This window comes from Canis lupus, chromosome 4 (assembly GCF_048164855.1).
Source record: "Canis lupus baileyi chromosome 4, mCanLup2.hap1, whole genome shotgun sequence".
NCBI classification, from domain to species: domain Eukaryota; kingdom Metazoa; phylum Chordata; class Mammalia; order Carnivora; family Canidae; genus Canis; species Canis lupus.
This window is the reverse complement of record NC_132841.1, coordinates 24710377-24726310: the sequence shown is the minus strand read 5'-3', so window position 1 is coordinate 24726310 and position 15934 is coordinate 24710377. Positions and strand designations below refer to the sequence as shown.

General features: G+C 34.5%; 1 protein-coding gene across 7 annotated transcripts in view; it reads left to right on the top strand.

The window, feature by feature from the left end:
• The window catches only part of PPP3CB (protein phosphatase 3 catalytic subunit beta), a 52184-nt gene that overhangs the window by 22852 nt on the left and 13398 nt on the right, over positions 1-15934 (top strand). For all 7 annotated transcript variants that reach the window (XM_072823609.1, XM_072823606.1, XM_072823608.1 and 4 more), the window contains exons 9-10: positions 1076-1201; positions 13448-13525. In XM_072823609.1, coding sequence (XP_072679710.1) covers positions 1076-1201; positions 13448-13525 — 204 coding nt within the window. The remainder of the gene's footprint in view (positions 1-1075; positions 1202-13447; positions 13526-15934) is intronic.

The following is a 15934-nucleotide window of genomic DNA, read 5'->3' as shown; positions in this document are numbered from 1 at the left end:
TTTCATAAGGGAAAGAGTATATTGCTTGTGACTATGTATTAGCTAGAATCCCAAATCTTGGAATTTAATATCTGCATTTTTGTGCTTTTCATTAAAACAGAAAAAAAAGGAACCATCTAATTACTATAATGTCTACAAAGCATTTTACACTTTTTTTTAATACTTTCACGTGAAATACATTCTCTGATCGTAAAACAAACTTCTGAGGTAGTCAAGGTGGACATATTAGTCCTATTTTATAAATGAGAAACAGGTCAGTTAAATGATTTACCAAGCATTACAAAGCTAGTATGTGCTAGAGCTTAGATTAGAATCTAACCCAGTATTCCATAAAATAATACAACCAGTGGCTGAAATCTATGTAGTTAATTTAAGATACTATTTCTTTTCACATATTGAAACTTCAGAAAGATACTTGTAATTGAGATGAGTATGTTACCCTTGGATTATTTGGTTAAATACTTTCTTTTTTGGTATTTTTAATGGAATTTTTTCTTTGAAAAAATATTGAAATGAGATATTTCTTTGTACTAGTTTCACTTGAATTCCCATGTTAAATGAAATAAATACATTCATTCAATCATAAAGAACTATTTTTTTTTCTGGGTTTTGTTTTGCTTTTGTTTTTGTTTTTTGCTTTATTACCATCAGCTAGACTTTTTAGGTTGCCCATAACTAAAAAGATCCTTTTAAATTCCTCCAACTTGTATGAACTTTTAAACCTAGAAAATTGCTCATTGCCATTCTATGTTATATCTAAAAATTGAGTTTTCACAATTTTGGATTTAGTGCATGTTCGTCATTGATTTATAAAGTAAAACATTCTAGAAATAATCTGGAGATTTCATTAATAATAAATATCGATCTGACTATGCTCTACATAAAAGTGTGTTAAAAACAAAAATGCATTATTACTAAAAATTAGTTCCTGTCTCCCTCTACTAGTCCTCATTCAGTTCACCCCTTGATTCCCCACCCCTTTAAAACAGTTTTTTTTTTTTTTTTGCTTTTATATGTGTTAGAGTTTTGGAGCTAAAGACAAATTGTTACATTCACATTCGAACTTATCTTACAGCTGCTGTATTAAAGTATGAAAATAATGTGATGAATATTCGACAATTTAACTGTTCTCCACATCCTTACTGGTTGCCCAATTTTATGGATGTCTTCACATGGTCTTTACCATTTGTTGGAGAAAAAGGTATGATTCTTATTTTTTTTTTTAATGTTTTATTACTGTTACATTTACTCCAGTTTACTATCAGAGGCACATACTTGCTAAAGGAAACTGAAGTCTAGTTTCACTGTGGGTTCAGCTCTACTTGTGTCAGTGGGTGTGGATATGAGAGCCTCAAAGATATTTTGGTTAGCTGTTTATAGCCCCCATGTGAGGGTGTCTGGGGGACTGGGAGAAGACTTATAAATAGCCTGATGTTGTCTTCAGCTGTTGGGTTTTCTTTCTGTTTTTCTTTAGCTTAAATCTTTTATGAAGGAATGGAGGGATAGCTTTGCTTTGAAATGGACACTTCTGCGCATTTTAACACCACTTTTGGGGGATGTCAGAGCAATTTATGGGGGAATTTAATAACCCTAGTTTTGGGTAGTGTTAGTCGTAGCATTCTATACCTTGAAAATGATAAAGAGAAATTTAGGTTCAAACCTAATACTACTTCTTGTAAAAAAATATATATACAAATTTAGTGGTAATGCTTTCTGATAATCTCCAATAATACTGTATTAGTATAGGGGCGCTTGGGTGCGTCAGTGGGTTAAGCATCTGCCTTCGTCTCAGGTCATGATCCTGGGATTGAACCCTGTGTCAGGCTTCCTGCTCAGCCTACTTCTCTCTCTCCCACCTGCTTGTGCTCTCTCTCGCTATCTGTCTCTCTCTCTCTCTCTCTCAAATAAATGAATAGTCTTTAAAAAATAAAATATTAGTATATACTTAATAGGCTTTTTAAGAGAACATAAATGCTATTTAAGAAATTTTGTTTTTTTTTTCTAGTTGTGTAGAATTTTTAGGATTTCCTTACTTTATCACATTCTTCTTTTCCATTTTAGTGTTAAGTTTTCCACAAGGCAATGCCTCAGTTTCCATATGTGGAAAATAAGAGTATGAGAGTACAGACATGATTTTAAAACTGTTTATATCTCTATTTTTTCTCACCTCTTCCATGTTACAAAATGTTCCTTTCTGTTTGGGATATGTTATTTCTGCCAACATAATTTGGAGTTCTAAAATACAGAATTAATACTTAAACTTTGTATGTTAAACAGATTTTTTTGTAATTTGCCTTTAGTCTTCATCAGTTACTCAGTAGGTCACCATTAAGTTAATATGGAGATAGAATTACCCACTTTAGCATTTGAGAAGGGGGCCAGTAAAGGGCTTAGGTGCAAGGGATGCATTACACTTATAACCTTCTATCTTTGGTATATGAGAAATAGTTCAATCATAGCATCATCGGGCTAAAGGGAATTTAAGAATTCATCTTGCTCATTCTCCTGCCTTCAGGCTAGACTGCAACTCAACTATTTTAATGTAATATGAGTGGGGTGGGGGGTGGAAAGAAAGGAGAGGATGAGGTAGGAAGAAAATGGACATTTCATAGATTTTAATTTGATTCCCTAATACCTCCACAATAAGGAAATATTTCATTATTTTTAGTCTAAATATTTGTGCTATGAATGTTTAAACAAGGAAAGAAATAGAGATAATAGCTTTTCTCAACTAATGTACCTATCAAAAACCAGGACATCATAAAATTTTAGAACTAATAGTGAACTTAATAATCATGCAGTCTGGCTCCTCTTGAGAGATGAGGAAATTTAATCTAGTTTCTGTGGATCTGTCGTAAGTGAAGATGGATAATCAGTAGGTTTCTATCTGTTCCCCACATTTGAAGTCTGCTACTAAGTAATCTTTTGTTCTTTTTTTTTTTGCCACTGTAAATCATCTTATAAGATGAGGAAGTATTCAAACCTTTTGACCATTTTTGGTTTTTTTCCTGTGGATCTTTTCCAAAGTATTCATGTCTTTCTAAAAATATGAAGCTCAAATTTGAACATTATGCACAAATAGAATCTTAACCAATCTTGAGCACAGTATGATTTTTTCAGACTCTTTGCATATTCCATTTTATTACCTGTTAGCCGTTTAGATAGCCTAACTACTTGATTCTAATGAAAATTTTCTTCTTTTGTGAGTAGCAGCAAATGATATCACTTGTCCCACTTTGAAAAAGCCAGCTTGGGGACACCTGGGTGGCTCAGCGGTTTGGCACCTGCCTTTGGCCCAGGGCATGATACTGGGGACCCGGGGTCAAGTCCCGCATCGGGCTCCCTGCCTGCTTCTCTCTCTGCCTGTGTCTCTGCCTTTCTCTCTGTGTCTCTCATGAATAAATCAATAAAACCTTAAAAAAAAAAAAAAGAAAGAAAAAGCCAGTTTGACTCTGATCCAGTCTCTGAGGAGCAACTAACCTAAGCCAGATGCTTCCTTAGAGGCTGATTTAATCCTAAAATTAGATGAAATCTGTGGTTTTTAACCTTCTGGGGGCTTTTTTTTTTTTTTAAGTTTTTTTTTATTTGAGAGAAAACGTGCATGTGCAAGGGTTACACATGTGCAAGTTCGAGGAGTGGCAAAGGGAGAGATTCCTCAAGCAGACTGTCTGCTGAGCGTGGTGCCTGTTGTGGGGCTGAATCTCATTATCCTGAGATCATGACATGAGCTGAAATCAAGAGTTGGATGCTTAACCGACTGAGCCACCTAGGCACCCCTGGGACTTTTTATTTCTTTAAAAAAAGTCCTGTGTTGGAAAATTTCCAACATATACAGAAGTAGAGTGAATAATATGATGAGTTGCTACGTACCAATTACTTAGCTTGAACAATTATCAACTCATAGCCAGTGTTGTACCATTTATATCTCCATCCACTGTTCCCCACCCCACAGTTTAATTATTGGATCATATTTCAGCTATTTCTTTTGTAGCTATAAATATTTTAGAATGAATCTCTAAAAGGTAAGGACTCTTTCTTATTATTAAAGTAACTACACAAAAGCTTTTATTAATTTCTTAACACATACCCTTTTGGGAATCTGATGAAAGTTACGGACTTTTGCCCCAGAAAAATTCATGTACAAATATGTGTACATTTGTACATAAACATAACATTTTCAGGATGCTCATAGATCTGAAGTGAATTGGTAAGCCTCTCTCAGGGCCTTCTAGTATACTGGCCCCAATTTAAGAACTCTGTTCTAGAGGATCCAATATAGTGTGATCTTCCATAGAAGGTCATACATGTAATATTTATTCATTTAGTAGATTTTGGGGGGAAAGTCTGTTATATTCAAGTTACTAAGGATACAAAAACACAAGATCTAGACCTTTTAGAGGACTTAAGATATATAAATAATGTTAATGTGTGATATGGTAAGTGCTCTAGAGAAACATAGTTTTGTAGGAATTGAGAGGAGAGGTAGATTATATTTGTCAAAGTAGTATTTGAACCAAGGCTTGAAGAATGGTGGAACTGGAATTGTGCTGGTAGATATGAGCAAGAGAATTCTGGGTAAGGGAACTTACTAAGCCTAAGTCAGAAAGCAAGAGAGCATAAGGCCACTGACAAATGTTGAGGGGTTCAGATTGATTCACAGTTATGATGTATGGAAGACAGTAGTATAAAAAGAATGAAAAGTTAAGTTGGGGCTAGATCATGAGGATCTTGATCACCACACAGAGAATTTGGAACTTTGGTGGGAAGCAATTGAAACAGAATATGACCCTGATAATCATTTAGAAAAATTGGTGAAAAGGACTGGAAAAAAAGACTAGAAGTTGGGAGATCTGTTGTGAAGCTCCATCAAGAGTCAAGTGGAAATATAATGAAACCCTAGTAGCATTAGAAGTAGACATCAGGGAAACACCTGAGTGGCTCAGCGGTTTGGTGCCTGCCTTCGGCCCAGGGCGTGATCCTGGAGTCCCAGGATCAAGTCCCATGTGGGGCTCCCTGAATGGAAACTGCTTCTCCCTCTGCCTGTGTCTCTGCCTCTCTCTCTCTCTCTCTCTGTGTGTCTCTCATGAATAAATAAATAAAATATTTTAAAAAAGAGCAGGGGAGAACTGCAAGAACTATAGAGGTAAGATCCGTAAGACATAACAAGATTGCATGTTGCAGGGGAGGGATGGTTGAAGTTGAGTTGGATGTTTTTAGTCTGGTAATATTGCCATTAGCATTCTCTGATGAAAACCTGTTATTTAAACAACCCCTCAGTCTAGTTATACTGCTCTTGATCTTCATTGGGATTGCTTAGCCTTTGACCTTTTTATTTTCTTAGATCCCTCCTCACCACTCTTCTTAACACACCTTCAAACTCCTTTCTCTCTTTTTTTTCTACTTCATGTATCTTAAACATCTTAGCTCTAATAAATGCAACCATCCATTTTCTCCATTCTTATAGCCAGGGTATAAAGCTCTGCTAGAGATATGAAGTGGTACCACCCTTTGATTGCTAGCATTGGCTGGGCTCTTGATAGTACCCCAAAATTCTTTGTGTCACTAGTCTTCTTCCTTTTCCTTTCCCCCTTGGACATATTCTCAATTGAATTTTTTTTTCTATTAAATATTCTTTTGGTAGCCACTTCCCTCACTCTCAGAGGAAACATATACCACTAGTGGGAGCTTTCTCTATGTACTGCTCCTCTGCAAAATTGCACTCACCTTGAATTCTTGTCTTGTTGAAGAGGTGACCCTTCCATCGACAGCTAATCCTTCTAATTTGATTTTGGATTCCATTATGCTTCTACTTTTTCAGGAAACTTGCTTCATCTATTAGCTCTTCTATATCTTTAAACTCTCTCTACTAAGTTCTTTCATAAATTGTTCAAATCCATCTGATCTTTAAGGATAAAAGACATTTCCCCCTTTGTTATCTTTCTTTGGCTACTGCTATGCTGTTACTCTCTTGCTTTTTCTTCAGAGGATGAAAGTACTATATGCTTAAAAGCTACTATTTATTATTCATAAATGACTTCTGGTAGCTTTGAAGATAAACCTTAATGTGTCATACAAAATCTCTTTGGACCTTTCTTACTCTTTCTTCAGTCTCATTTCTTTATTTCTTGTCTTAGTCCCTGTGTTCTAGCCATAATACAGAATAACCAATTCCTGAATATGTTATGCTCAATTAACTTTCATGCCTTCATATTGTGTCTTTATTATTTTTGTAGCTTTTTAAATGAAAGTTTTATTGAGATATATCCCATACAGGTAACCTGTCCTACAATTTAGTGTTTTTAGTATATTTGTGCAGTTGTGCAATGATCACTAGTCATTTTTGAAACATTTTCATCATCCTCCCAAAGAAATCCTGTGTCCATTAGCAGTCACTCTCCATTTCTTCCTGCCTCTCCTTGCTGGCCTTAGGCAATCATTAATTTATTTTCTACCTCCATAGATTTTCCTAATCTGGACATTTCATATAAATAGAATTGTATAATTTGTGATCTTTTGTGACTAGCATATCTCTATAATGTTTTCAAAGTTTATTCATGTTGTAGCATCAATTAGGACTTTGTTCCTTTTTGTGAACAAATAATACTGTATTATATGAATATACCACTTTTAAAATAAATTTATTTTGGGTGTGGAGGGTAAAGAACGGTTTATTTCAATTCCAGCGTAGTTAATACACAGTGTTACATTAGTTTCCAGTGTTACAATATAGTGATTCAGCAATTCCATACGGTATTCAATATTCATCAAGAGAAGTGTACTTTTAATCCCCTTTACCTATTATACCCATCTCCCCAGCCACCTTCCATCTGGTAAACCATTAATTTGTTTTCTACACTTCAAGTCCGTTTTTTGGATTTTCTCTCTTTTTTTCCCCTTTGTTAATTTTTTTGTTTGTTTGTTTCTTAAATTCTGCAGTGGGTGAAATTGTATAGTATTTGTCTTTTTCTGATTGGCTTATTTCGCTTAGCCTTATAGCCTCTAGATCCATCCATGTTGTTGTAAATGGCAAGATGTCATTCTTTTTTATGACTGAATAATATTCCATTGTACGTGTGTGTGTATGTGTTTGTGTGTGTGTATGTATTTATACTTATTTATCCATTCATCTTTTGAGGGACACTTGGGCTGCTTCCACAATTCAGTTGTTGTAAATAATGTTGCTATAATCATAGGGATGCATATATCCCTTTGAACTAGTGTTTTTGTTTGGGGGGTGTGATTATTAGATTGTAGGGTAGTTCTATTTTAAATTTTTTGGGGGAACCTCCATATCTTCCACAGTGGCTGCACTAGTTTGCATTCCCACCGACAATGCAAGAGGGCTCCTTTTTCTCCACATCCTCACCAACACATGTTGTTTCTTGTGCTTTTGATTTTAGCCATTCTGACAGGTGTGAAGTGATATCTCCTTGTAGTTTTGATTTGCATTTCCCTGATGATGAATGATGAGTATTTTTCATGTGTCTCTTAGCCATCTGGATGTCTTTAGAGAATTGTCTGTTTATGTCTTCTGCCCATTCTTTTTTCTGCCCAGTTTTTAATTGGATTATTTGGGTTTGGGTTGTTGAGTTGTATAGGGTTTTTTTAATATATTTTGGATACTAGCCCTTAACAGATATGTCATTCGGTAGGTTGCATCTCATTATGGATTTGTTTGCATTTCCCTGAATGATGAGTGATATTGTATACCACGTTTTGTCTATCCATTCATTAGCTGCAAGACATTTGTTTCCACTTTAAACTATTATAAATGTGCTGCAATGAACATTCATGTACAACTTTTTGTATGGACATATGTGTTTATTTTCCTAGTAGAATTACTGGGTCATATGGTAACTTTATGTTTAACCTTTTGAGGATCTGCCAAACTGTTTTCCAAGGCAGCTGTGTAATCCTACCAGCAGTGTATAATGGTTCCATCTTTTTCATATTCTTGCCAACATTTGTTATTATGTATATTTTTATTATAGCCATTATTTTGGATATGAAGTTGTGTCTCATGGTTTTGATTTGCATTTTCCTAATAAATAACAGCTTTGAATATATTTTTATGTGCTCTTTGGCCATTTGTTTATCTTCTTTGAGGAAATGTTTATTTAAATCCTGTGTTTATTAGAAAATATTTTTTTAATTGAAGAATAGTTGATATACAGTGTTATGCTAGTTTCAGGCGTACAACATAATCATCTGACAATTATGTACACTATAGAATACTTACCATAAGTGTAGTTAACTGCCACTATACAAAGCTATTACAATATTATTGCCTATATTTCCTATGTTGTACCATTCATCCCTGTGACTTATTTTCTTTTATAACTGGAAATTTGTACCTCTTACTCCCTTTCATCTATTTTGCCTATCCCACTGTCCTCTGACAGCCATGAGTTTGTTCTCTGTATTTATGAGTCTATTTTTGTTTTTGTTTTGTTTTGTTTTTTGGATTTTACATGTAAGTGAAATAACATGGTATTTGTCTTTTTCTGTCTGACTTAATTTCAGTTAGCACAGTACCGCCTAGGTCCATCCATTTTGTTGCACATGGCAAGATTTCATTCTTTTTTTTATGGCTGAGTAATATTTCATTTTGTATACATGCCACATCTTCTTTATACATTCATCTATCAGTGGACACTTAAGTTGCTTCCATATCTTGGCTATTTTAAATAATGCTTCAATAAACATAGGAATGCATATATTTTTAAGAATTAGTGTTTTTTTTCTTTAGGTAAATCCTCAGAAGTAGAATTATTGGATCGTATGTTATTTCTATTTTTAATTTTTTTTGAGGAACCTCCATAATGTTTTCCAAAGTTACTGCACCAATTTGCATTCCTACCAACAGTGTATGAGTTCCCTTTTCTTCACATTTTCACCAGTACTTTTTTCTTATCTTTTTGATACAAGCCTTTCTGACTCATGTGAGGTAATATATCTCATTGTGGTTTTGATTTGCATTTGTTGAACATATTTTCGTGTGTCTGTTGCCCCTCTGTAGGTCTTCTTTGGAAAAATGTTTATTCAAGTCCTCTGCCCATTTCTTAATGGGATTGGTTTGGTTTTTTGGTGTTGAGTTGTAGGGGTTCTTTATATATTTTGGATATTAACTCCTCATTGGATATATCATTTGCAAATATCTTCTCCTATTCAGTAGGTTGCCTTTTCATTTTGTTGGTGGTTTCCTTCACTGTGCAAAAGCTTTTTAGTTTGATACAGTACCAGTGGTTTATTTTTGCTTTTGATTCCCTTACCTAAGGAGAGATCCAGAAGAATATTGCTAAGGCCAGTGTCTGAGAGTTTGCTGCCTGTTGTCTTTGAGGAGTTTTATGATTTCAGGTCTTACTTTTAGGTCTTCAATCCATTTTGAGTTTATTTTTGTGTATGGTATGAGAAAGAAGTCCAGTTTCATTTTTTTACTTGTAGCTATCCAGTTTTTCCAACATAATTTATCACAGACAGTCTTCTCTTATGTATTCTTGTCTCCTTTGTTATAGATTAACTGACAGATAAGCATGGATTTATTTCTGGGCTTTCTATGCTGTTTCATTGGTCTATGTGTCTTTTTTGTGCCAGTACCATATACTGTTTTGATTACCATAGCTTTAAAAGTATATTGGCCATTTGCTTATCTTCTTTGAAGAAACATTTATTTAAATATTGTGTTCATTTTTAAATGGGTTTTCTTTTGGGATGCCTGGATGTCTCAGCCGTTGAGCATCTGCCTTTGGCTCAGGTCCTGATCCCATGATCCAGGTTCGAGTCCCACATCGTGCTCCCTGCATGGAGCCTGCTTCTCCCTCTGCCTCTGTCTCTGTGTTTCTCATGAATAAATAAATAAAATCCTTAAAAAAATTAAAAATAAATAGGTTTTCTTTTTATTACTGAGTTGTAAAAGTTCCTTGTATATTCTAGATAGAAGTTCCTTATGAGATATATCATTTGTAAATATTTTCTCTTTAGGTTGTCTTTTCACTTTTTTTTTTTTTTTTTTTTTTTTTTTTTATGATAGTCACACAGGGAGAGAGAGAGAGAGGCAGAGACACAGGCAGAGGGAGAAGCAGGCTCCATGCACCGGGAGCCCGACGTGGGATTTGATCCCAGGTCTCCAGGATCGCGCCCTGGGCCAAAGGCAGGCACCAAAACGCTGTGCCACCCAGGGATCCCTGTCTTTTCACTTTTTTTTAATTTTTATTTTTTTGTCTTTTCACTTTCTTGATGGTGTCATTTGAAGCATAAAAGTTTTAAATTTTGATGAATTCCTATTTTGTTGTTGCTATTGCTTATGTTTTGGGGTTGTGTTTAAGAAACTTGCCTGATCCGAACTAAGGAAGATTTTCCTCTATGATATCTTCTAAGAGTTTTTTGGTTTTTTTTTTTTTTTAAAGACTTATTTCAGAGAGAGAGCACAAGCATGAGCATGGGGAGGGGCAGAGGGAGAAGCAGACATCTCTATGAGCAGGGAGCATGACATGGATCCCGGGACCCTGGGATCATGACCTGAACAGAAGGCAAATGCTTGACTGACTGAGCCACCTAGGCACCTCTCTTCTAAAAGTTTTACAGTTTCAGCTTTTACATTTGGGACTTTGATCTTTCTTTTTTTAAGAGGGAAAGAAATAGTGGAGGGGTTGAGGGTGAGGGGCAGACAGAAAGGGAGAGAGAGAATCCCAAGCAAGCTCCACACTTAGACCAGAGCCTAATGTGGGGCTCAGTCTCACAACTCTCAGATCGTGACCTGAGCTGAAATCAAGAGTTGGATGCTTAATCTATTAAGCCACTCAGGTGCCCTGGTCTTTGATCCATTTTGAGTTAGTTTTTGTGTATGGTGTGTAGTGGGGGGGGTTCAACTTCATTCTTTGGCATGTGAATAGTCATTTGTCCCAGCACCATTTGTTGAAAAGATTGTTCTTTCCTCCACTGAATTGTTTTAGCATGCTTTTCGAAAATCAGTTGACCCTAAATGTGTGGTTTATTTCTGAACTCTTAGTTCTGTCCCATTGATATTTGTGACTACTTCATAGTTTTTCTAACTTACGATTAGAATGCTTTATCTCTCCACCTGACAAATTACTACTGCATGATTCCTCTATCAGAAGCCTTTCTTTCCCCTGCAGGTCTTTTTCTATAACTCTGCATACTTACAGCATAGGGCTCATTACTCTTCTGTGGTATGTGTGGTGTGTATGTGTGTGTGTGTGTGTATATATATATATATATATATATTTTCTATAGTAATTGGTAAACTTCTGGAAGGTAGAGACTAGACCTTTTTTACATTTGATTCCCGGAGCTTTAGCACAGTGGCCGGTATGTGGTGTGCTATTAATATATTTATAGGAGGAATAATAGGAGCAGTATTGAATTTTGTTTTGGATGTGTTCATTTCTAGGTGCTATTAGGACATCCAGGGGCTTATATTTAATAGACATTTTTATTTATTAATTGAAATTTGTTTATACCTTTCTTTTTTAAATTACTCATTTGTCAAATATTTATTGGATTCCTGTTGTGTACCGACCGATGTACTAGACTCTGAGGTATAACAGTAAACAAAACATCACCCTGCACTCATGAAGCTTTCATTCAGGTAGGAGAAACAGACAATATAAAATAGTTTAAGACGGTTGGCAGTAAAACTATCAAGGAAATCTGGAGACTAAAGGAGATGTCAAGACTATGATACAGACTCTGGAATCATCTTCACAAAGGTGATACTTGAAACTGTATAGTTATAGATGGAATCACCAAGAGATTGAGCATATAAAATCACCAAGAGATTGTGCAAAGAGACTCTTGAGAATATCTAAGTTTAGGGAGGAAATAGTCTGTAATGTAGGAAAATCAAAAGAGTAGAATCTTGGAGACTTAAGGGAAAAATATATAGAATGGTAAAAGAGGAACAAGCCTAAGAAAGAACCATGGGTTAAGGTTGTTACTCATTCATAATCTTAAGAATTAAATTTTTGGAGGACTTGCTAGAGTCAGTTTTTTAAAAATTAAATCCTGGGGGCGCCTGGGTGGGCTCATTTAGTTAAGCAACTGACTCTTGATTTCAGCTTAGGTCATGATCTCGGAGTGTGAGATCGAGCCCAACGTTGGGTTCCACACTGAGAGTGGAGCCTGCATTAGGATTCTCTCTATCCTTCTTTTTCTCCCCCTCCCCACTCACGGGTGCTCTTGCTCTATCTCTCAAAAAAAAAAAAAAGTTTCTGGGGCTTTTTTGAAACAAACTGTGCTGTTTTTTCTTACTTTGTAAGAAAATGCTATATCCATAAAAGAAGAATTTAAATGTATACATTTAGATGTTACTCATCTCTGTGCGGCTTCATTTTTTTCTGAGACCTGAAAACATATTCTGTACAGAATTTCTCTCAGACTGGTAATCCATGGAATTTCTTTCTTTCTTTCTTTTCTTTCTTTCTTTTCTTTCTTTTCTTCCTTTCTTTCTTTCCTTTCTTTCTTTCTTTCTTTCTTTCTTTCTTTCTTTCTTTCTTTCTTTCTTTCCTTCCTTCCTTCCTTCCTTCCTTCCTTCCTTCCTTCCTTCCTTCCTTCTCTCTCTCTCTCTCTCTCTCTCTCTCTCTCTCTCTCTCTCTCTTTCTTTCTTTCTTTCTTTCTTTCTTTCTTTCTTTCTTTCTTTCTTTCTTTCTTTCTTTCTTTCCTTTTTTTTTAAAGATTTTAGGGCAGCCTGGGTGGCTCAGTGGTTTAGTGTAGCCTTAAGCCCAGGGCGTGATCCTGGAGACCTGAGATCGAGTCCCATGTCGGGCTCCCTGCATGGGGCCTGCTTTTCCCTCTGCCTGTGTCTCTGCCTCTCTCTCTCTTTCTGTCTCTCATGAATAAATAAAATATTTTTTTTAAAAAATATTTTATTTATTTATTCATGAGAGACAAAGAGAGAGGCAGAGACATAGGCAGAAACATAGGCAGTGGAAGAGGCAGGCTTCCCATGAGGACCCTGATCAGGACCTGAGCCAAAGGCAGATGCTCAGCCACTGAGCCACCCAGGTGTCCCCATTGAATTTCTTTCCTTTTGAAAACGTTGGTTTTTTTTTTTTTTAAAGAATTAATTAATTAATTAATTATGAGAGAGAAAGAGAGAACATGTGTGCCTGGAGGGAAGCGCAGAGCGGGGAGGGAGAGGACGAGAGAAAGAATCCCAAGTGGACTTTGTGCTGAGCTTAGAGCCCATCATGAAGCTCAATCTAAAGACACTGAGATCATGACCTGAGCCGAAACTTAATGGATTGAGCCAACCAGGTGCCCCAAACCTTGATATTTTTTAGTTTCTTTGTTCCTGCTATCAGAATGTATGTCTTCTTGGGTTAAAAATCATTTGACCATTATATGAATAATTGCTGTGCGTATATATAGACAGTTGAATTTTGGTCTGCTGCTGTGTAACTGTTCCTTTTTTTTCATTTTTGAATAGTGACAGAAATGTTGGTAAATGTTCTGAGTATTTGCTCTGATGATGAACTGATGACTGAGGGTGAAGACCAGTTTGATGGTATGATTATTCACTTTACTATTTTTTATTGTGAAATGGTATTATTTAACTACCCAGCTTCAATATACACTCTTTTGCAAAATGTAGTCATTGCTCTCAAATGGCTATGCCATTTGATAAGTGTTAAGACACTTTTTCAGATACTGTTTATGATTTTTTTAGTGATTTTACTTTTTTTCTGTTGGTGTGGGGAAGAAGATGAATTTTGGGAAAGGGGAAATATGGAAGAACAGAAGGAAAGGAAAATTGAAAGTACTAAAGAATGTGGTTCTTCATGAATATGGACACCACTTAGAGGGGGGATAAAAATGCTTTTAGTTTCATTGGTATCGTCTTCTTAGTGCATTAGAAACATACCTGAACCCTCGATTTGTTGTCAGTTTTTTCCCAAAAACTAAAGTAGGCTGTTCCCAACTTATGAGTGGCTTTGTTTTAAGAGACCACTTACTAGTTTAGTTTGATTTTCAGAAGCATCTTTTTCATAGAAACAATGTTAGACATGGCTGTTTATCCTTATGTAAGCCAACCAGCCTATGTACTGATTACATTTATAGTATTTAATATCATAAAAACAAAATTCCTTTAATTTTTATGTCTTGAAATTTTTATTTAAAACTTTTTAAAATTTAAAACTTTTAAATTTAAATATTTTTTAAAATGTAGGTCACTGAAAAACAAAAATGTGAACTTAAAGCTAAGAGCTCTTTATTTCTTTCTGTATGCTCCTCACATCTTTGATGTAGCATTCTTTTCATAGTTATAATCAGTATGTAATTGCTTCCATATATTAAACGTGATCTACATATTGGTACAACTTAATAGCTACCTATTTCTAAATATATTAATATATTTTTCATAGTATTTTCATAGTTAATCTCATGTTGTTTGACACTTGTGGTTGGCTTTCAGTTACCTTGTTATGAATGACATGCAGTACATATGTTTGTACAATAATATTTCTTGGGATAAATTTCTTGAAGAGAATTACAGAGTTATTATGTTTTAGCTTCATTATTTTAGCTATGAATTTGCCAGATTACTTTGCAGAAGAATTGGACCAAGATGAAGTACTTTTAGCAATAAATCCACAGGCCTCTTTCTGCACAGGCCCACCTCAATGGGTTTTGGTCATATTTACTTATTTTTCTTAGTAGCTACATAGTGAATTACACTTGGTTTAATTTACATTTCTTTGATTTTCTAATGATTTTTAATTTAAAAAAATGTAATTTACTGTTTACTTTTTCAAGTGTATAAACTATACATCTCATTTGACTACTTATTAAGTACAATCTGAGTAAAAACTATTTAGAAATTTCCCTGCTTACACACAAGTTTAATTTTTAAACACTGTTGTAAGCCCATTTGTTAAAAGTACAAAGTGACTGTGCACAGGTGTCTGCTATTGCCATCTGTTGGTGGCAAGCCGAGATGTGCTTTTATTCTGGCTTATAGTTTTGTGAACTAAATATATTTTATTTATAAATAAAATATAAATATAAATTTATTTATATCCATTCTTTTTTGGTTTGGATAATAGGCATTAATGAGTAATATTTATTTTTTCTTATTTTAATTCTCCTTTTGATATTTGTGTAGAGGTATTAGCTCTAACACATTTCATTGTATCTGTCTTTTACATAAAATTTTTAAGTAGTTATAATTAAATATTTTTTCCTCTGTTCTGCCACCTTTTCTCTTTAGTTAGACTAGGTCTGAGTTCAGATACTAGTTTCTCATAGTGGCTATATGACCTCAGGCAAATTACTTAGCTTTTCTGAGTCTCAGTTTTTTATCTTCAAAGTGAAGATGATATTATGTACCTACTTCATAATCTTACAGGTATTGATATAATTACTGAAATAATTTTGTTCATAGCTCACTGATTTCTTCATATAAGGTTTTTTGTTATATGTCAAATATTTAAAATATATAATTTTTTTTAATCTTCCTAGATGCAGATAGATTTAATGAGATACCAATTAAAACTGCTACTAGCTATTTCATAGATTCCGTTATGTCAAATTCTGTTTGCATCTGCATCTAGGAAGGTTTTTAAAAAATATTTAGTTTTCTAAACTAAGATCAAGATATTTTGCTCTATATAATTAGTTCATTTACTATAATTACTGCATTTAATATATTGAATATACAATTATTCCATTTAAAATTACAGTTTTTCTCTGAAAAAATCTGTTATTATCAACTTAAATTAATACTATAGTATTTTATGTTTTTACATTATTACAACTGGTTTCTCTTAACGTATTTTCTGTGTATGAGGTATACATTATATATTTGTGGTTTTATCTTATGTTTGACAACTTGGATCAGCAGAATTATTTCCTGTGGTAATTTTTATTTTGTTTTCCTTAACTTTTAAAAATATTTCATTTGCATAAGGCTGAT